Here is a 21,221-nt window from a genome sequence, read left to right on the forward strand (position 1 = left end):
GACTACAGATCCTAAGATTCTACATGACTGATGGTCTCGACTTCTGAAAAATACCCTGTTCTTCCTTGTAGTCTTTCTTTGACCTGACATCTGGGTCAAGCCTTGGACGAGCATCAATGTGGAAACTTCTGATGTTCTGAGAGACCTTCCAAATCCCACTTTCAAGGCTTGACTTGTCCAAGGGATGGAGTCTTCCTAAGCCTTGCCTCATCCACCCGGTTTCTTGATGAATGCAGGCAGGTGGAGCTCACTCTGGCAGGACCATTAATACAGAGGATATTTATCTCTGATTTGGAGAGGCTATTATGTTGCCCCTCTGTGAGAAAGCTGCACATTTCATAATTCCTTGTGCATGAACTGTTCTTGGTGGAAGCCTGCTGTCTGGCATAGCGCCATTGGTACCCCAGGCTCTTTGTGGAAAAATAAATGATGATGATATGCAGCTCATCTTCAGCACCAGAGGGCTTGGTAAAGCACTTGCGATGTGGATTTGCAGAAGCATGGCTTTCTTGTTCAGTGGATTATCTGTTTTCTTTCTCAATTGGCTTATTTGGCCATGCTCAACCCTGCAGAGCAGATGATAAAGCAAGGGAATAAAACCCACTTTTAGCTAGCCTCAGTGTGTGTGTGTGTGGGGGGGGAGTTGAGTCCTGAAAATTGCATCGCCTGTGCCATTTCCCCAACATCTGGAGACTTCTGTTGTGCTTACTGTGGCATCATAAATCGACCACATTACTATGTTTTCTGTTCCCGTTGATACTGTCATTCTTGGTCTCCCTCTGTTTGGAAGCAGTTTTTATGCTCTGTTGCTGCAAGATTAGGGAAACAAATGAAAAATTTCAGAAGTTGATCTGTGGATTTTTGGGGAATGTTGGGAGGCAGTGTCTTCCAACCACCACTCATCGTGAATTTGCTTAGCTGGGTTATCAGTGTATAAAGGTTGGACCCTTTGCTGGCAGTGTTTTTGGACAATGGGAGGAAGAGGAGGAAGAAGAAGCTCTATACACCACCTTTTCTCCAAGATTGGGACCCAAGGCAGCTTACAAATGATTACAGTTCAGTTAAAAACATGTAAGAGATTAACATTTAAAATTAAATTAAAATACAGGTTGAGTCTGCCTTATCCAAAACGCCTGGGACCAGAAGTGCTGGATTTTGGATGTTTTTATTTTTGGCGTGGTACAGACACACCTTTTGTGCCGTGCTGGCGGCGTAGTAGGGTTAAGGGACCATGCAGCAACTGCACGATCCCTAACCCTACTACGCCACTACGCCATAACAATGGCGACGCCCCATGTATTGCCGCACTCGGGTGTCACAAGCGCGGCGCAAAAAGAACCTGCTTTTCGTGGGTTCTTTTTGCTCCACAGGGAAGCCGCATGGTTGGGCGGCTGCGGCTTCCCTGCAGGGCAAAACTAGGCGCTGGGAGACTGTCCTTTTTGGGCGCTCTGTACTGCAGCTTTGTAATTTTTTTACTTATTTTGAAATACCTGTATTTGTATATATATATAGATAATGACCTTGATTTTTCTATGTTTTTGCATGACCACCTGGAAATGACGTGGATTTACCTTGCATTGTTAACCACTTGATGTACACACACTACTCCACACTATAAAGTTGCAAAATATTATTGTGACAGAACAGTTAAGAAAACAAAACAAAAGGGGAAGGGAGTTTGTTTTGTTGACTTAACTCTAGCATCATGGTAAAAAAAATATTTTGAGCCATCACTTAAAATGGTCTGAAGGGATGTTGTTTTAACTGACCACAGAAGTAACAATCTGAAACAGAATGTAGGCCTGTGACTCTAACATCATCACCTTTCTTCTGTCTGATTTTCAACATTTCTGTCTGATGAAGAAATGAGTGAAGCTTTGAAAGCTTTCATGGTGTGTTTTGTGGCTTTTGGTTGGCCTGATAAAGATACCCCTGTTTTGTGAGGTTTTTTTCATAGCCAACACAGTGCCAGGTGTTTTTGGAAAATCTGGTTTTTTGATCTTGTGGTGGTTCATGATTTGGGAGTCTTTCCTGGGCTTGCTTGCAAAAGAAGCAGGTTTGTTCAGAAGACCAATACTTTTGGCAAAATGACCCCAATTCCAGTGCTTTGATCCAGGGTTTCTCAGATGAAGACAGACCGTGCTTCATTAGCTCTGCTTAGGTTTGCAGCTGAAGCTCTAGGAAGGGTTTGGCATCTCTGCCGTCTGTTTTTCCTCTAGTGCAGCAAACAGTTTATAAATTCACCTTCCAATCCAGAGGCCTGTGCAGCGTCTGAAGAAAGCTGTTTTATATTTAGCAGCTCTTAAGCAGGGTTGCTCTTCCACTTCTCTCCTTGCTGCACTTGCACGGTTTCCCCCTCTCCTGCTTCCCAGAATGCCTCCTGCTTCAGGGAATTTCCCCCTCCTGCTGTTTTCTGTAATCAGCTTGAGTCTTGCAGATGCCTTTGCATGCAAGAGAAGAAACTGGCTTCCAGCTGAGCTCAGAGGGGTTTTGCCATCCACCTCTGAGGGCTCTAGTCCACTCTATGGACCCTGGGAAAGATGCAGCGAAGGGGTCAGGACAAAGGGAGAGGACTTAATGTAATCCAGAACCGTAGACATTGCAGAACCTTTGCTGATCCCTGGACAGATCTAGTCTGTGAAGAGAGCACCAAACAACGGATAAACAGCATTAGGGCATCGTAAGGCTGCTGTCCTATTTGCTTGCCTTGCCTGGGAGTAAGTATGGTTGAACTCCATTACAACTTGATTTTCAAGAAATTGTGTAGGTGTTCTTAAAAAAAAAGCTTAATTTTTTTGCACAGCGGGTCGAGCCTCCAATTTATCTGTTTCATAGAATCCTAGAGTTGGAAGAGATCCCAAGGACCATCCAGTCCAACCCAATTTTGCCGTGCAGGAAGACACAATCAAAGCACTCCCAAAAGATGGCCATCCAGCCTCTGCTTAAAGGCCTCCAAAGAAGGAGACTCCACCACTCTCCATTGAGGGAGCATTTTCCACCTAATGTCAAGTTGGAAAGTTCTACCTAATGTGAAGGTGGAAACTCTTTTCCTGTAGTTTGATTCCATTGCTCCGGGTCTTATTCTCTGGAGTTGATATTTATCTTATTTTAGCCCTGCAGCTTTTGCACACAACAACAACATACTCTGCCCTTCAGCTACCAAGGCTCTCACAGCAGCCTCGTGAGTATCTTTTGTGGCCAACAAGCCTTCCACAGCTGCCCACTCCAGCTGTAAGAGGTAGGAATCGTGCTGCCCTACATATATCTTTTGTCTGCAACTCTCTGTATTTCTCGCTATTGGTAATGCTGCTTCAGGCAGCTGGGAGTTGGAGTCCAGCAATGTCTGGAGAGAACCAGCAAAGTGTAGCTGTTTGAGCATAATACTATGACTCTGGAAGACCAGAGTTTGGATCCCAGCTTGGCCATGGAAACCCACTGGATGACCATAGGCAAGTCACATTATCTCAGCCTAAGAGGAGGGCAAAGAGAAACCCTCTCTGAACAAATCAGGCCAAAAAACCCTGTGATTGGATCACCATAAGTTGGAAATTATTGAAGGCACACAACAACATCATCAACAACACAAAGGGAAAGCCAGAATGGTTAGGGCAGCAGTAATTTTAAAAATCAATAATAATAATAATAATAATAATAATAATAATAATAGGATTTATTTTATATGCCGCCCAATCACTGGGAATCTGGGCTTCTTCTTTGTGGTCTCTGCGAATCATACAAATGGGTTTCACTGCGCCTGCGCAGTGCTGTTCGGAAACTTCTGGAATCACTGGGCAAAGTTTAATTTGCAACATATCGAAACTTTTTGGCGGTAACTCCGCCCACCCATTATAAAGCCCCTGCCTTCCCGCTCTTTTCCCCAGTTCCTTTTTTCCGACGTGCTAGATGCTTCAGGGAACTTCGCTCGCTTTAGCTTGCAATCGGAATCACTTTCACTTTTGACCTCGGACCGTCTCTTGACCATTCTTTGTCTCCCGCCCCTGGTAACTTCGAACTTCCCACAAGCAACGCTCCCCGACGAAGAAGGCTCCAACACCAGCCTTTTTGCACCCTGATGGCTCCTCCGCCTCGCATGCGGCCGCTCTCCTGGACACACCGCTGCCGTCGACGGTCGACTTTGCCCACACCGATGCGGAAGCAGCTGAGCTCCCTCGGAGACTGTCACCTCCGCCTTCCATCCATTCGGAGGTCGACAAACCGATAGAGAGGGACACTGACATGTTTTTTGACCCCAAATCCGGGAGATACTACATGTCGTGCCGAGGGAGACTGCCTTCAGGGAGTTCACCCGGCTCAACCTGCGCCCAGTGGCCCCCCAAGATGACGAGCCTGCTCCTTCCCATGCGACGGCCTCAGCCTCTGCACCACGCCGCTCCCCGACGGAGCCACCGGCCCTGCAGATCCCGGCGCGTTCAGCAACTCGAGTCAGGGTCCCGGACATCCCGCTTACCTCGGACACCGACTCCGAGGAGGAGCCCTTGCTGCCGTCGGGGGAGCCCTTGGACGATGACGACACCTCCGTCCAGGCGTCTCCGCAGCGGATGCACCACCCGGAGCCTTCCTCGCCGACGGATGATGTGCGCTCCTTTAACGAGCACATCATTAAGATGGCAAGGGCCCTGGACATTGAGCTCTCCTACCCCGAGGAGGAGGCTCGGGATCCTGTAGAACGTAGGGTGCATGGCCGGGTGCCCACGCCTCCCTCCATCCCGCTGCTGCCCTCCCTTGAGTCCATTGTCCGGAGGTCGTGGGATGCGCCAGCTTCCCTCGTCGGATCGTCCAGGAAGATCGAGTCCCTCTACCGGATCTCCCTGTTGAGTTGCTCTTGGTTGGCCGAACACACCAAGCAGAACTCGGCGATCGTAGAGGGGGCTCAGCAGGGCTTCGTCCCCAAACAGGCTACTTCCCCAGTCGACCGGGAAGCGAAGAAGGTTGATGGTCTGGCCAAGACGGCCTACTCGGCGGCGGCCCTCGCAGTCAAGGCCATCAACTATAACGCCTGCATAGGGGCGTATATTCAGACCCTCATGGAGGGGATCTCGCCACTCGTCCCGGACGTCCCAGACGAAACCCAGCGACGCCTGGTAGAGATCCGTGATGAGGCCCATTCGATTGGCAGCTGGCTCATCACCGCCTCCAGAAACGTGGCTGACTGTGCGGGACGGGCGATGTCGGCTTCGTTGGCTCTGCGCCAGCATGCATGGCTGAGGGGTTCGGACCTCAATACCAACGTCAAGTCAGCTATAGAGGACATGCCCCTGGATGGTAGCGGCCTCTTCCACGCCGAGACCGACGAGCGCCTGAATCGCAAGTTCAGAATGAAGGCGGCAGCGAAGAAGCACGGGATGTCATCGGCTCCCATCTGGCCCTTCAGAAAGAGGCAGCGCCCGTGGCAGCCGCAAGGTCAGTCACAGGGGACCTTCCAACAAGACCGGCAACCTCAGCAGCAGGGCTCCCAGAGACGCTGGTACCCCTCTCAGTCCTCCTCCTCCTCTGGCCGTCGCAACTTTCCTTCCTGGTACCGAAAGTCCCGCCGGCAGGACACCGACCAGGGGAAGAAGAGAGCCTGAAGGGTTGCAGCGCGCTTCGTCTCTCCTTCTTTTTTCTTTTTGGACATTTTAAGGCCCTTTGTCACCACCTGGGCCTCCATTACTACGGACTCGTGGGTCCTCAACATCGTCCGTAGGGGTTATGCCCTTGAGTTCCAAGAGCTCCCCCCAACCGGAGCCTTCATGTCCACTCACCCCTTGGACATCCTTCTCGACGAAGTGCACACTTTGCTGGACAAGGGAGCAATCTCCCCTTTACCACCCGAGCAATGCTCCAGGGCCTTTTTCTCCAGGTATTTCACGGTACCGAAGGCGGATGGGGGCATCAGACCCATCTTGGACTTGAGGGAGCTGAACTTTTTCCTTGAATAGCGCCGGTTCCGGATGGTCACCTTGGCTTCTATTCTGCCGCTTCTCCACCAGGGCCTGTGGTTCGTGACGGTCGACTTGAAGGATGCCTACTTCTACATCGGAATTCGGGAGTCCCACGGGAGATTCATCGCCTTCGCCGTCGGCTCCACCGTGTACCACTACAACGTGCTCCCCTTTGGCCTTGCCACGGCTCCGAGGGTCTTCACGAAGTGCATGGCACCGGTGGTGGCATACCTTCATCAGAAGGGCTACAGAGTCTTCCCGTACCTGGACGACTGGCTGTTTGCCGCCGACTTACAGCAGGAGCTCCGAGAGGCAGTCTCATTCGCCTTGCACCTTTTGGACTCCCTCGGACTGGTCGTCAACGAAGAGAAGTCCCACTTCACTCCGACCAGACAGGCCAAGTTCATCGGAGCCATCCTCGACTCTGAAAGATGCTCCGCCTTTCTCCCTCCGGACCGTTTCCAGGCGTTGGTGGCATCGCTGAGGCCTTGCATCTCTCACAGAAGGGTGAGGGCCAGAGACGTCCAAGTGGCTCTGGGCCACATGGCATCAACGACGTTCGTGACACCGTGGGCAAGGCTTTGCCTCCGACCACTGCAGTCCGGGTTCCTCTCAGTCTTCTCTCCGATGGAGGACCCTCCGTCCAAGTGGCTCACGGGACTGAGACCGGTGGCCGCTTCACTGAAATGGTGGCTGGACGGCCGCAACGTCTGCATCGGAATGCCCTTCCATCAACCTCAGCCTCAATTGACTTTGACAACCGATACTTCCCTGGAGGGCTGGGGCGCCCACTTGCTCGACCTGGTTGTCAAGGACAAGTGGTCGGCCCAGGACAAGCATCTCCACATCAATGCTTTGGAGATGCTCACAGTCGAGAAGGCTTTGAGGGCATTCGAATTCGCTGTCGTAGGCAAGGTGGTCCTCCTGAGGACGGACAACACCACCGTGATGTATTACATCAACAAACAGGGAGGCACCAGATCCAAGACTCTGCTCGAGATTACTCTTCCCATTTGGGACTGGTGCATCCAGAGACAGGTGCTCCTCCAGGCGATTCACCTTCCAGGAGAGGACAACGAGTTGGCGGACCGCCTAAGCAGATCCCCTTCGGTGTGCCACGAGTGGAGGCTCCATCCGAAGACGGTCAGGGACCTGTTCGATCGGTGGGGAACCCCCCACGTCGACCTCTTCGCGACCGAATGGAACAGCCACTGTCCCCAGTTCTGCTCCAGGAGGCGAACGGACGGATCCTTCGGAGACGCGTTCGCCTTCCCTTGGTCGGGAGAGCTGCTCTACGCCTTCCCTCCCTTCCCTCTCGTCATCAGGGTGGTGTCCAAGATGACAACGGACTGTTTGGATGTGATCCTGATCACGCCGTGGTGGCCGAGACAGTCCTGGTTCGCATCCCTTCTCCACCTCTCCAAGAGATGCTTCCTCCGCCTCGACTTCTGTCCGGACCTGCTGTCAATCCAGGACGGCCGGATTCTGCACCCGGACATCGAGAGCCTGCCGCTGGTGGCCTGGAGAATCCAGCCCTAGCCTCACTGCCGGACGCGATGAGGACGGTGATCCTGGCTGCGCAGAAGCCATCCACCCAGCGGTCCTATGCCCTGAAGTGGAGGAGGTTTAGCCTCTTCCTTGATCGAAAGGGCTTGTCTCCTGCTCAAGTTTCCACTCCAGTGGTGCTGGAGTTCTTGATGGCGCTGTTGGATGAGGGGTTGTGCCTCACATCCATCAAGTGCTACCTCTCTGCCATTTGTTCCAGGTACCAGTTTGAGGGTAGGGCTTCCTTCTTTAGGGACCCCTTGGTGAAGGGGTTCCTGAAGGGATGTGCCAACCTGCACCCTCCTGTGTCGGTACCGGCCCCGGCTTGGAGCTTGGAGGCGGTGCTGGCCGCGCTCCAATCCAAGCCCTTTGAACCGATGGCCACAGCGGACTTGAGACTACTGACTTGGAAAACTGCTTTTCTTGTGGCCATCACCTCTGCCCGCCGTGCGGGCGAACTCTGTGCCTTGCGGAGGGACCAGCCCTTCCTGAGGTTTCACAAGGACAAGGTGGTCCTTCGGACAGACATTACTTTTTTGCCTAAGGTTGTGTCTGCTTTCCACATGTGCCAGGACATTGTGTTGCCTACCCTCGCTTCCAATCCGACTTCGGATGCGGAGCGAAGCCTGCACTCTCTTGATGTCAGGAGAGCGCTGGCGTTTTACCTGGACAGAACTGCTGCCTCCAGTCGGTCCAAGAGACTTTTCCAATGCTACTCAGAACCGAAGAAGGGGTTGCCCGTGTCTGTGCAGAGGTTCTTCAAATGGGTGGCTGGTACCATCCACCTCTGCTATGAACTGCTGGGCAAACCTCTCCCTGGCAGGGTTCGGTCCCACTCAACGAGAGCAGTGTCAGCAGCCTCTGCATTCCTGTCGGGTATTCCCTTGGAGGATGTCTGCAAGGCTGCTGTCTGGTCCCAGCCATTGACTTTTATAAAGCACTATAGGCTGGACACCAGAGCCATCCGAGAAGCAGTTTTCGGGAGGGCTGTGTTAGTTTCAGGGTTGCATTGATTGCACTACTGATGGTTTGTGTTCAGCATTTATGTACTTAATGCCACTGTTTTACATTCTGTTGAATGTTGATTTGCACAATTTCAATGGGACTGGTCTTGCATGACCTTTTATTCCCTTCTCAGGTTTTGCAATGTTATTGCTATGTTGAGTTTGTGCATGAACAAAAAGACTGACTCTTTTTATGGTTCAAGGTGTTTATTGTTACAATAAATATGTCTTTGGTTTACCATAGCTTTGGTCTCAGGACACTCCCTCCGCCGCTTACCTAAGCTTGTCAGTCTAAACCCATTTGTATGATTCGCAGAGATCACGAAGAAGAAGGACAGGTTGCTTACCTGTAACAGTATTTCTTCGAGTGGTCATCTGCGAATACATACAAATCCCACCCGTCCATCCCCTCAGTGTCCTGCTCTTATTGGCTCTTTCCATCGCCTGCTTGGCGGAAAAATGCGGAACTGGGGAAAGAGTGGGAAGGCAGGGGCCTTATAACGGGTGGGCGGAGTTACCGCCAAAAAGTTTCTATATGTTGCAAAGTAAACTTTGCCCAGTGATTCCAGAAGTTTACGAACAGCACTGTGCAGGCGCAGTGAAACCCATTTGTATGTATTCGCAGATGACCACTCGAAGAAATACTGTTACAGGTAAGCAACCTGTCCATCTCACTAGCATGTGGTTATCATATCTTCCTTTCTGCACATGATTTATTTTCCCAGCCAGTGAACAAGAAAGCCTTAAATCCTGACACTGGCTAATGCTTGCCTAAAGACAAGCGTATTGAACATGGCTCTCAAACTGAACAGTAGGTAGGAAGCCTGTTGGAAGGAAACTTAACTGTGGCTGCTTCTACGTTAGAAATAATAAAGTTTGACACCACTTTAAGTGCTATAGCTCCATCCTATGGAAGCCTGGGATTTGTAGTTTTAGAAAGTCTTTTAGCCTTCTCTGCCAAAGAATACTAGTTCTTCACAAAGCTACAGAGCCCATTATTCCTTAGGATGGAGCTGTGGCAGTTGAAGTGGTGTCAGACTGCATTATGTATTTCTACAGTGTAGATGCCTCCTATCTCTTGCTGAATTGTGGGCTGTGTTTCGACAAGTGCCACGAGATGGGCTTTCATGAACTACACACACATGCACGTATTACAGTTAATTCTTTAGTGATTGTTCTGTGAAAGCTACACGTTGCAAGTCATCCTGTGCCTTTCTGAAGGTGAAGGATAAGAACCTGCGGTCATTGGATCGTAGTGGGTGCTGTGATTCTTACTGAGGGATGGTTTCTGTTCAGCAGGAAAGCCTTTCTTGCTGAAAAGCAAATAGTGTGCTGGCTTTGAATCCAGCCTGGAAGAGAGCAGCACCACATTTTAAACATCCAAACAGTTTGTGCTAATGGGAAGAGGTGTTTGAACGTTGTGATTGGTTGCCTCGCAGCAGATTCTTACATTTCAAGGGCTAAGGCATTACTGTTGTCAACCTCATTTTTAAAGTTGGAGGGATGAGCCACTATGTAGGGGAGCTGATTCCCCCTCTCCAACCCTCTCCTCAATGTTCCCAAATGCCTGTCTTCATTGGAATCCATCCCAAACTGGCGACAAGAAGTGAGGTTATGTCACTTTGAGTCATCATCTTCAGAAGGATACTAACAAAAACAGGTGTTTGGGGCAGCTAGTGGGGACTGTGTGTGTGGAGCTAGGGGTGTTTTTGTCTGTTGGGGGGGGGCTTTCTGTGCTGTTTCCAGGTCATAATGTCCAACAAATATTCCAAAAGTGATTAAAACAAATGGGGGAGGGCTGTGGGGCTGTGAGGGATTGGTAGGGGGTATTTTAGATGTCAAAAAAATGGGGACCTCATGCAGTCTACGGGCCCCACTTTACCTGTCATGGGCATGGGGAGTGAGAACTTCTCAATTTCCACGTAAATCTTTAACTTGTCAGTTACCAGAGCTAAACAGTTGTTTCTTTGAGAAATGTAAATATTCTCTGATATGCACTTAAACTGGGGAGCCCTTTCCTTCTCAGGTCTCCTTTCCCCTCTTAAAATGCTGAATTTGGTAAAAGGAGCAAGTGACAAGATCCTCGCAGTGGCTGGCAGGCAAGGCCTCTCTTGGGCCCACAGCTGTTAGCGCATTAGAGCAAATGTTAATTGGCCCTTCTGGTTTTAATCGCTCCCTGACACTGATTGAAACTTCCTCACAGAATGAAGAACACCTCTAATGAAGGGTTCGTGTTCTGTGATAATTGAGTTTTCCAAATGGAGTATTCTGTGCAAGGGGCTGTCTGCCTGCGTCTGTGTGTGTGTGGAGGTGTTTCCTGGTGGCATAGCATTGAGATTGGAGCCAGAGTCAACCAGACTTTGATCCCCTGGACTCTTGGGGCAGGAACTCTACTTGGCCATGATGCGACTGAGCAAGACTGGCTGGCCTCCTTCTTTTGGGTTTTTTGGACAGTAATGCACTGGCTCTCATGCAGCCTACTTCGTTCCCCTTCATGGCCATGGCAGGGGAGAGTCTTTCCAAAGACTCTGTGCTGGGCCCGTGAAGGATGAAGGAGAAGCTGTAAGGGTCTTCTTGGTGCCAAGGCAGCTGCCAACAGGCTGGATGGCCATCTGTTGGGCATGCTTTGATTGGGATTTCCTGCATGGCAGGGGGTTGGACTGGATGGCCCTTGTGGTCTCTTCCAGCTCTACGATTCTATGATTCTATGAACTACACCAGAACGGGACACAGTTCATGGACCGGGCCAAGGCATTTGAATCACAGCAGCGCTAGCACTCTCTCTCTCTCTCTCTCTCTCTCTCTCTCTCTCTGTGCGTGTGTGTGCGCGTGCACAGAGGGGTCCTTAACCTAGGGTGGACTAAGAGCCAGGGGACGGGATGTGGAGCAGGAAGTGCCATACTTTGAGGAAAGGTCTCTCCAGAAACCCCATGACCAGTGCCATGGACACTCCAGGAAGCAGAACAAATGCAGTAGCATTAACACTTGGATGAAACTTCCAGATGGCTCATAGAAGTGACCTCTCAGCCTCTGAGGATAACTCCCCCCCCCCCAGCAAGGTGTGCTTGTCCTGTGGAGCAAGTACAAGGGAGGCCAGGCTCTGGTAGGACTGAGTAGTCCTACCAGAGGAGTACTGGTGTAGAGGGCTCAAACGTTTTCAGAGTTTACTCATGGGAAACAAGAACTCAGGAAGAACTAAGCCAAGGGAGTAGAAAGAGAAGTCATATACTTTCAAGCCAGTCCAAGGGGTCAGGGATTCAAGAAAAATGGAGTCCACCAGGGTGTAGGTCAGTTGCCTGCAATGAGGACTCTCCTTGGCTGCGGGGAGATTTATAGCTGCCTGCCCCTGACAGCCAAGTGGCTACTTACTTGCCTGGGTTAGGTGCCTGAAGCGATGGCTCCTTTGCATTGCCTGTGTATACTCTTGGTTGCCCAGGCTCTGGAGAGGAGACTTCTTCTTGAGCTTTGGGCTCTTCCATGGTTTGATTCCACTCTGTCAGATTCCTCAGATACCTCCAGGTACATAGTGACAGTGAGCAATTACAGGAAGGGGAAGAGGGTGGTTTGGGGACCACTTGCTTGAGGTGCCTCTTGAGAAGTAAGCAAGCAAGGGTAGGTCCTCTCTGAGGGTGAAGACTCAGGCACTGTAAGGGAACCACTACTAAGAGCACCCCTGCCCCAAACCCCAGTAGGGTTTTTAAGGAGTCCAGAAGGGCTTTCCTCAGTAATGCTTACTTCGCCTAAGAAGTGGGACATGGGCAGAGTTTGTAAAGAAAGTTGCTGCATTTGCCATGTGGTCCTGATGAATTTGTGGAAGTGGGTAGTTTCAGGGGTTCCCCTCCCCAACAGTCTCGTAAAGACATCTAATAAACTAATTTTGCTTTCAGAGTGACCATGAGAATGTATGTATGTATGGGATCTTCTGGCCCTTAAAGATGTGGTGGAGTCTTTCCTTTCTGCCAATCCCTCCATGGAAGACAGCCCCCCATGCAGGTCCAGCAGCAGCCCAGGGAAAAACAAGGCAGCTGATTCTGGCCCAAAGGCTGGGCTTGTTGTTGTCATCATCGTGTGCTTGGCCTTTGGTCACTTCCTGCTACTGAGGCAGACAAGCAGCTGCAGAAGCAAGAGCCCAGTGCAAACTGTTGCCAGCCATGGAGTGTTTTACATACCAGTTTCCCACTTGGAGGCCTCAAACACAATCCTCTTTGTTTGCTTCTCTCAAGCCCATTTACATGATGAGCAGGGCTCATGCCGCCTTCTGTCATTGGTCGGAGCTATCGCTGGAGAGTACAGAGACCTATTTCCGTGGCCATGGGCTACCTGTCACGTATGTGGAGGTGCCAGCGCTAACAGCTTCAGCACAGAGCCCTCTCAAGGGGCAGGGAAATCCAGTTACAGGGCTAGGGTGTATCAGTGACATAGTGACTTGAGGTTGTGCATTACAGCTGAAGGAGCAGCTTATCCTAGGACACATCACAGTTTTGAGGCCATCTGCAGTTCCAAATTGTTTACCGAGGTAAGACAGCCAGGTCTCTAAGCAGCATAGCAATGCCAGGAGCCAAGTCTCTTTGCAATGGGCACCACTTCCTCTTAACTTGTTGGTTCATTGCAGTTCTGCTCTCTATTCTACGTCCCCTAAAAAGCTTTATCCCTTTCTCCCTCCTGCCCAACCTCTGCCTGTCTTCACTGCCATTCTCCTTCAGGAAAGAATACTCTGCCCTCCCTCTCTCTGTTCTGCTGCCTTGACTTCCCTGAAGTGTCTGCCGCCTCTCCAGCCTCTGGGCTGATGTGTAAAGTCTGTGAACAACTAAGCCAGCTACAGGAAGGAGGCTGCTAGAAATCCCTGTGTGTACATGCGTGCGTGCGTGCACGCACGCACGTGTGTGTAAATGTATTGTTGAAGGATACTAGATTTGGCAGGAGGGAGATGCGCTCTGATTGTGAACAAGATGCTGGCAATGTTTAATTTCTAAAAATAGAATGTTGGAGGGCATCTTTTCTGGCCCGTAAGCCCAATTTCAGAATTTGGTGACAACATCCACCAGGCTTCAATTCCTCAGTAGAAAGACACATTCTGCATATGCTCAGAGACACTCCATACATTTCTGTTGGCTAGTAGAACTAAAGGATGTCTGACCAAGTTGGTAGGGGTCTGTTTAAGGGGCTAAAAGTGAGCGATGGCAATAAATACTTCTTGCCTGTGGTCAAAAACCAAAATAAAATAAAATGCATGGATTAAAGAGAAGCCTCTGGTGATGGAGGGAGGAGGAGTAAAGTAATTAAAACTGCTGGCAAATTTTTGGCCTGCCTTGGATTTCTAATTTTTTTGCAGAAAAGCACAGTCTTCAACTCAGAATACTGTATTTATTTTGTCATTAAGAACCAACAGAGATTCTGAGAGAACAGGGATCTTTGATGCTGGGACAGAAAATTCAGATGTTAAATTTAGAAAAATACTACTACTACTACTACTACTACTACTAATAATATTTATTATTATTATTATTATTAACCTTTATTTATGAAGCGCTGTAAATTTACACAGCGCTGTACATGCAATCTTTTTAGTTAGATGGTTCCCTGCCCTCAGGCTTACAATCTAAAAAGACATGACACAGAAGGAGAAGGGAGTGGTGACGGGAAAGGGTAAGAGGTCCAGCAGTTCCTCTCTACCTCCGAGGCCTGGACCAAGGCAGATGGACTGGAGGGAGGGCTTGGCTCCAAAATGGAAGGTTAATCATTATCCAGGGAAAATACATACTCACAAGTAGGATAATACATATACAGTACATAGCAATACAGGAAATGGATCGATAAACAGCCAACAACAGAACATCAGATAGTAAGCGACAATTATGCGATGCCTGGGAAGGCTTCTCTGAACAGGATGGTTTTCAGCTCCATTTTGAAGCTGGTTAAAGAAGTGATGGCTCTTGCTTGTGGAGGAAGAAGGTTCCAGGAGTGAGGGGCAGCAAGTGAAAAGGGGCGAATCCGAGATGGGGCAGAGGAAATCCTGGGCTGAGACAGGAACCCTTGACTACCAGAACGGAGGGCCCTGGTGGGAAGGTGAGGAGAAAGGAGGTCTGATAAGTAAGGAGGGGCCAGTCCATGGAGGGCTTTGAATGTCGACAGCAGGAGCTTATACTGAATGCGGAAAGGGAGAGGGAGCCAGTGAAGGGATGCCAACACAGGAGAGATGTGGTCAGAGCGGTGGGTGGAAGTGATAATGCGTGCAGCTGAATGCTGGACAGAGATTAAGGGACGGAGGTGAGAAAAAGGAAGACCAGCCAGGAGGACATTACAGTAATCAAGTCGTGAGACCACTAGGGCATGGACCAGGATCTTGGCAGTAGAGGCGGAGAGATATGGTCGGATTTTGGCAATATTGTACAAAAAGAATCTACAAGCCTTGGCTGTGGTCTGGATCTGAGGGATACACGACAGAGAAGAGTCAAAGATAAAGCCAAGACTGCGGGCTTGCTGGACTGGTTGAATGGAGATGTTGTCCACAGAGACAGAAAAGGAGTGTTGAAGGTTGGGGTTAGGAGGAAAGACAAGAAGCTCCGTCTTGGACATGTTGAGCTTCAACCGCCGATGGCGCATCCACTGCGAGACAGCTGTAAGGCAAGACGAGACTTGCTGTTCAAGCCTTGGAGAAATATTTTTTATTTATATTTCTCACCTTTCCCTGCAGATTGAGGTGGGATTACATCAATAAAAATAATACAATACAATATAAAAATATAATAAATACCAACATTCATGCAATAAAATAGCTAAACCATCGTCTAATCATCCAATAATTCATCAGTCATAGTCCGAAGTGGGGCAGTTATTTTAATGCTCTCCTATATAAGGTCCGGTGGGTAGGCCCACCAGAAGAGATCCATCTTAAGTGCCTTCTTAAAGGCATTGAAGGTGGTAATGAGACGGATCTCCTCCGGCAGGGTGTTCCACAGTTTAAGGGCCGTAGCTGTGAACGCTCTGTGGGAAGTTGTCATTAACCTGGTCTTATGGCATTGGTTCCCAACCTTCCTAATGCTGCGACCCTTTAATATAGTTCCTCATGTTGTGGTGACCCAAAACCATGAAATTATTTTCGTTGCTACTTCATAACTGTAATTAAATAGGTGTTTTCCAATGGTCTTAGCGACCCCCATGAAAGGGTCATTCAACCCCCAAAGGGGTCCCAACCCAAAGGTTGGGAACCACTGTCTTATGGTATCCTGAGAGTGCGGGGCAGATTGTGTAGGGAGAGGCATTCCCACAAGTAACTCGGACCCAAGTCCGATATATTGATGTACCTTGTAATGGTGGAGGAAAATGTCCAAAAAAGAAATTGGATGGTTTCGAAGACAGATCAGTAGCTAGACTTAAAAAACTGGGAGAAAAGCATGATGTTGTAAAAGGAGTGCCTGAAAAATCTTAGGGGTATTTGATAGAATTCAAGATTTGAGGAGGGAGCTAGGGAAAAAGATGAAATAATTTCAGAAGAGTATGAATTAGGAATACTACTGATTCACTTCTCCCTTGCATATCTAGGCAAAAGCTTTTCACTATCACACCCAAGGGCTTAATTTGACTGTGGTATCCCTGCCTGTGGTCTAGTGGTTGGAGTCCTGGACTAGGACTACTGGGAGTCCAGGTTCAAATCCCTGCTCAGCCCTGGAAACCTGCCAGCTCACCCTGAGCAAGTCACACTTTCTCAATTTCAGAGGAAAGCACTGGTGGCAATCCTCCTCTGTAGAAATCCTGTCACAAAAACCCTAGGATAGGATACAGTTGCCATGAATCAGACTCAACCTGAAAGCATATGACAACAACAACAAGCCCAGCCTGATTATTAATAACAGCACTGTTGCTTTCCTTTCACCTTCCAGTGTCCACCGGAAAGATCATGGATGAACAAATGTCCTACAAGGAGTTCCTGGACCGCAACAGTTCATGGACGATGGATGACAGACACCACTTTGAGTCACAGCCAGTCTTTAAGCCCATGGATATTACAGGTAAGAAGCTGCGCTGAGAAACAACTTTAGTGTTTATCAAATTTGCAGATGACACCAAATTAGGAGGAGTAGCTAACACTCCAGAGGACATGATCAAGATTCAAAATGACCTGAATAAACTAGAAAGTTGGGCCACAGTTAACAAAATGAACTTCAACAGGGAGAAATGCATGGTACTGCACTTAGGGCGGAAAAATAAAATGCACAGATATAGGATGGGAGACACATGGCTGAACGAGACTACGTGTGAAAGAGATCTGGGAGTCCAAGTAGACCACAAGCTGAACATGAGTGAACAATGTGATGCGGCAGCTAAAAAGGCCAATGCAATTTTAGGCTGCATCAGTAAAAGTATCGTATCTAGATCAAGAGAAGTAATAGTTCCACTCTATTCTGCTTTGGTCAGGCCCCACCTGGAATTTTGTGTCCAGTTCTGGGCGCCACAATTCAAAAAGGATGTTGAAAAACTGGAACGTGTCCAAAAGAGGGCGACTAAAATGGTGAAGGGTCTGGAAACCATGTCCTATGAGGAACGACTTAAGGAGCTGGGGATGTTTAGCCTGGAGAAGAGAAGGCTAAGAGGTGATATGATAGCCCTGTTTTAATACTTGAAAGGATGCCATACGGAAGAGGGAGCTGACTTGTTTTCACTTGCTCCAGAGACTAGGACCTGGAACAATGGATGCAAGCTACAAGAAAAGAGATTCCACCTCAACATTAGGAAGATCTTTCTGAGAGAAAGGGCTGTCCGACAGTGGAACACACTCCTTCCTCGGAGTGTAGTGGAATCTCCTTCCTTGGAGGTCTTTAAACAGAGGCTAGATGGCCATCTGTCGGGGATGATTTGATTTGGATTTCGCAGGGGGTTGGACTAGATGGCCCTTGCGGTCTCTTCCAATTCTATGATTCTATGATGGAAAAGTGAACCTAGAACTCTTGGTTGCTGTAATTTTTAATTGACATCATTGCCGTGTCGTGTACCTTATTGAAGAATAGGACAATGCATGAAATGATAACAGAGTAGAGACCGAACATGGAAGGTTCTTAGGAATGGAAGTGTGTTGTAGGAGTCTGTTGAAACAGAACCTTCCAAATGTGAAAGCACTTTCAGACACAGTGTCTGTATCCATTTTGTCAGGTAGTGGGTTTCCCTTTGGAAATTGAAGGTGTGGAATATATCTGCCATACGTAGGGTTGCCACAATTGTCCACTAAAACCAGGGACAAAGTGTGGAACAAATTCTAGACCAAACTGTAGGACAACTGCAGGACAAAACTCAGCCCAAAATGTAAGACATTTAAGAAAAATGGAGGACGTTAAATGTCCTACATTTTGGGCTGAGTTTTGTCCTGCAGTTGTCCTACAGTTTGGTCTAGAATTTGTCCTACATTTTGTCCCTGGTTTTAGTGGACAATTATGGAAACCCTAGCCATACCCACCTACCTCTAGTTTGCTGGTTAATATGCCTCCTTATATGGTGTATATGTGTATGTGACATCAATATGCCTGTGGACTTAGGGCGACACCATGAATTTCTTAGGGTTTTCTTAGGCAAGGAATACTCAGAGATCATTTCCTTCCTCTGCAACAGAGCCAACAGCACCTGATACTCATTTGCGGTCTCCAATCTAAGTACTAACCAGGGTTGATCTATTGTAGACCTGCTTAGCTTCCAATATCAGACAGGATCTTGTGCCTTTGAGGTATTTAGGCAGGCTCCTTATGTGGACCCCTAAGTTATTTGGTGTCTTCCTTTTCATCCCCATTGCATGAAGCATCTTTCTCTGCTGTGGATGGCGGTTGCCCTTGATGTCCACTAGGTGGTAAAGGGTTAATTATCTGTTGCATGAGAAGAAATAAGATGCTCCAGCCAGGAATCCCGCAGAGGATCCTCCAAACATGCAAAGTGCTTCTTGACAGTTCATTTGCTTTTTTTTGTATTGCTGCAGCATGCTTGAACTGACATGTGCGGTGCACTTTTGATTGTCCCTCGGAAGCCCCATTTCCATAGGTGGGGAACCAGTTTAGAACTACCACCCCTGTCAATCCTCATAATAGGTGGAGTTAAGCTTCTACATTGCCTAAATGCCACAAAGGCACCAGATCCAGTCTGATCTTGGAAGCTTAGCAAGGTCAGGCGTGGTTAGTACTTAGAAGATGACCATCAAGGAATACCAGGCACTGTTGGCTCTATTTCAGAGGAAGGCAAATACAGTAGCAACCTACCTATTGAGTATTCCCTGCCTAAGAAACTTTAGGAAATTCTTGAGGTCTCCATCAGTGAACAGGGGACTTAAAGGTCCATGCATACTTTATACTACTAAGATTCCATCTACCTTTCCAGTCTGCATCCGTTTACCATGTTGGATAGTTCATCAAAACTGCTTTTCTTTGATTCCTTGATACTTATTCTAAAAGCTCTCATGCAAGAAAGCTCACCAGAGTTTCTATTAAGTCATACTATTAAGCCTGGTTATAGGAATGTCAGGATCCCCAAATGTATGATTCAAGACTTGGGCCTCCTCCATCCAAAGGTAGGTTTTAGGCCGGGACCTCAGGGGATTTAGCGAGTGAGCATTTAGAGTGTTTAGGAAGTGAGGGTTTTGTCAGATCAGATCCAGAAGAGACACAAGAGGAGAGGAATATCTCTTGAATTGTGCTATCTTCCTCAGCTGAGGCATGTGATTTCCTCCCATTCCTTAGGTCCACTGTGAGTTACCCATGCTCAGTGGGTTGATTCCATTAATAAGTAACCAGGCCCATATAGTTGTCATGGACAATATTGATGCAGGAGCATTTGCATGATGAGGTGAGGTGTGCCACACCTTAGTGATAATGGTGTGTTATAGAGCATAAATAGTTGGTATGGGTGTCATTCTCTTCCTCCCCCCCCCCCCCAACCATAAGGAGCTGAAGCATGTTACATCTTATCTGTGTGGCTGCCTGTGCAAGGAGGGACTGGACTTGCCAACCCTTTACAATTCAATTTCACACCACAGTTGGCTCACAATAGCTTGTGGATGCTAGTCTGCAGGACTAGTACAAAAAGATTAGTGTCAGGCGTATGAGGGCATCGCTGAACTGATTTATTCTCTGTCTGTGTTGACTTTTTTTTAAGATGGCTTAAGCCTTTTGTTTCTCTTGAAGAACAAGGGAAATAGGTTGATTTGCTGGAAATGGTTGGCGTTAATGGCCACTAACATACGGGTGGGAATCCCAAACCTCTTAGACACTGCTGGACTGTAACTCCCAGCAGCCCTAGTTAGAGTAGCCAATGATGAAGGATGCTGGGAGGTGGCACACACCAACTTTTGGAGGGCACAGAAGCCCTGCCCCGGCTTTTTGGGTAGGAGTTAGTAGCTGATGTGCAGGAATAGCCTTCAGTTAGCCCTCCCCTGCATGGGTACCACTGGCCTTTGGAGCTTATAGGTGCTTTGAATCAGAGTTTGCTTGTTTTCTGTGGCACCTTTCTGTATATTGACCGAGGAAATTATCTTGGATATCCCTTGCAACACCTTCTGGCTTGCTGGTACCCATGCAGGGGGGAGGCTAACTGAAGGCTATTCCTGCACATCAGCTACGGTGTGGCAGGGTTTCAGGAGTCCATAAAACCTGCCAAGATTAGTGATGCTCTTGACTTTCCTTTCATTCAGTTCCTAAGCATATAGAAGAGCAGAAGAGAAACTATTCTTCCCTTGCTTCCGTAAAGGCTTTGAATGACCCAGGAGTCAGGAAGGCTACCTTACATAATTGGGGTTAAAACTCCTTGTGTGCTTACATAGGGGCTGTTATCTCAGAATAACTTTTTCAATAATGTAAAAAAGAGCCCTGAAGTAAAAAACGTCTTTCAGTGTTACAGCCATCAATTTAAAAGCTGACCTTGAAGAGGAAGACAGTTGGAAGGTTGGTTTTGCATGTAGGCATGGCTCTCCAGGCAACAGGGAGAACTGTCAAGGGCTTCCTTTGCCACAATTCCTCTTCCGGTGTGGTTATCTAATGGCGCACACACACAGTCTCCATTATACTCCAGTTCCACAACCTTCGCTCCTTCTCTATGTAATTGGATGGCTTCATTTATAACCAAGGATGTTAAATGTGGAAGGCATCTTGGCCCGGCTTTGCTTAGAAATGTTGCTTCAGTCTGTTGGATACTGCCCAGCTGGAGGGCCGAGGCTCATTTTGGAAAAGCCATCTTGTCTGCAAAGGAGGTCACCGCGTTGCTCAGCTGCCTCTGCCCAGTCAAGGATGTAATGGGAATCCTGGCACAAGCTAGAAAGATGGATGTGTAGACAGGTACCAGTTTGTAAACTGTGAAGAAGTGGCAGAGCGTCATTACCAGCTTGCAAATATACACCTGTCTCTTGGGCAGAGACATTTTTTAAAAACATAGCTTATCTAGAAATTAGCCATTTATTAGTTTAGCATTTTCTTGCTTCCTATCAAAAGTCTTGTCAAATTGGGCTGCGTCAGAAAGAGTGAGTGAATTTCCCTGAGCCATTTTTATACGGATCAACGGTTCTTACATGTTAGCAAGCCCAGCGATCCATTATTGACCTGCACAGAAGAAGTCATTGTTCCTTTCCCCTACCCACAGTGACAGTAGCTGTTTTTTAAAAATACTATTTTATTACAATATTTCTTGTATCTAAAGATCTCACGGCAGTATACAGTAAAAAAATAATCTGACCAATTTAGAGCAGTGCAAACAAGAAACCATTTTA

The 21,221-nt window shown here is 48.2% G+C and overlaps 1 protein-coding gene across 23 annotated transcripts in view; it reads left to right on the forward strand.

The window, feature by feature from the left end:
• The window catches only part of MAP4 (microtubule associated protein 4), a 251,831-nt gene that overhangs the window by 133,433 nt on the left and 97,177 nt on the right, over positions 1-21,221 (forward strand). For 22 of the 23 annotated variants that reach the window (XM_089533868.1, XM_089533866.1, XM_089533874.1 and 19 more), the window contains one exon: positions 16,372-16,500. In XM_089533868.1, the coding sequence (XP_089389994.1) occupies positions 16,372-16,500 (129 nt within the window). Of the gene's footprint in view, positions 1-2,568; positions 2,718-16,371; positions 16,501-21,221 lie in introns of those variants that run through there. The other variant, XM_089533885.1, reaches the window with a different exon arrangement.

This window comes from Sceloporus occidentalis, unplaced genomic scaffold, assembly GCF_023333645.1.
Source record: "Sceloporus occidentalis isolate IW3139 unplaced genomic scaffold, rSceOcc1.0.p SCAF_7, whole genome shotgun sequence".
NCBI classification, from domain to species: domain Eukaryota; kingdom Metazoa; phylum Chordata; class Lepidosauria; order Squamata; family Phrynosomatidae; genus Sceloporus; species Sceloporus occidentalis.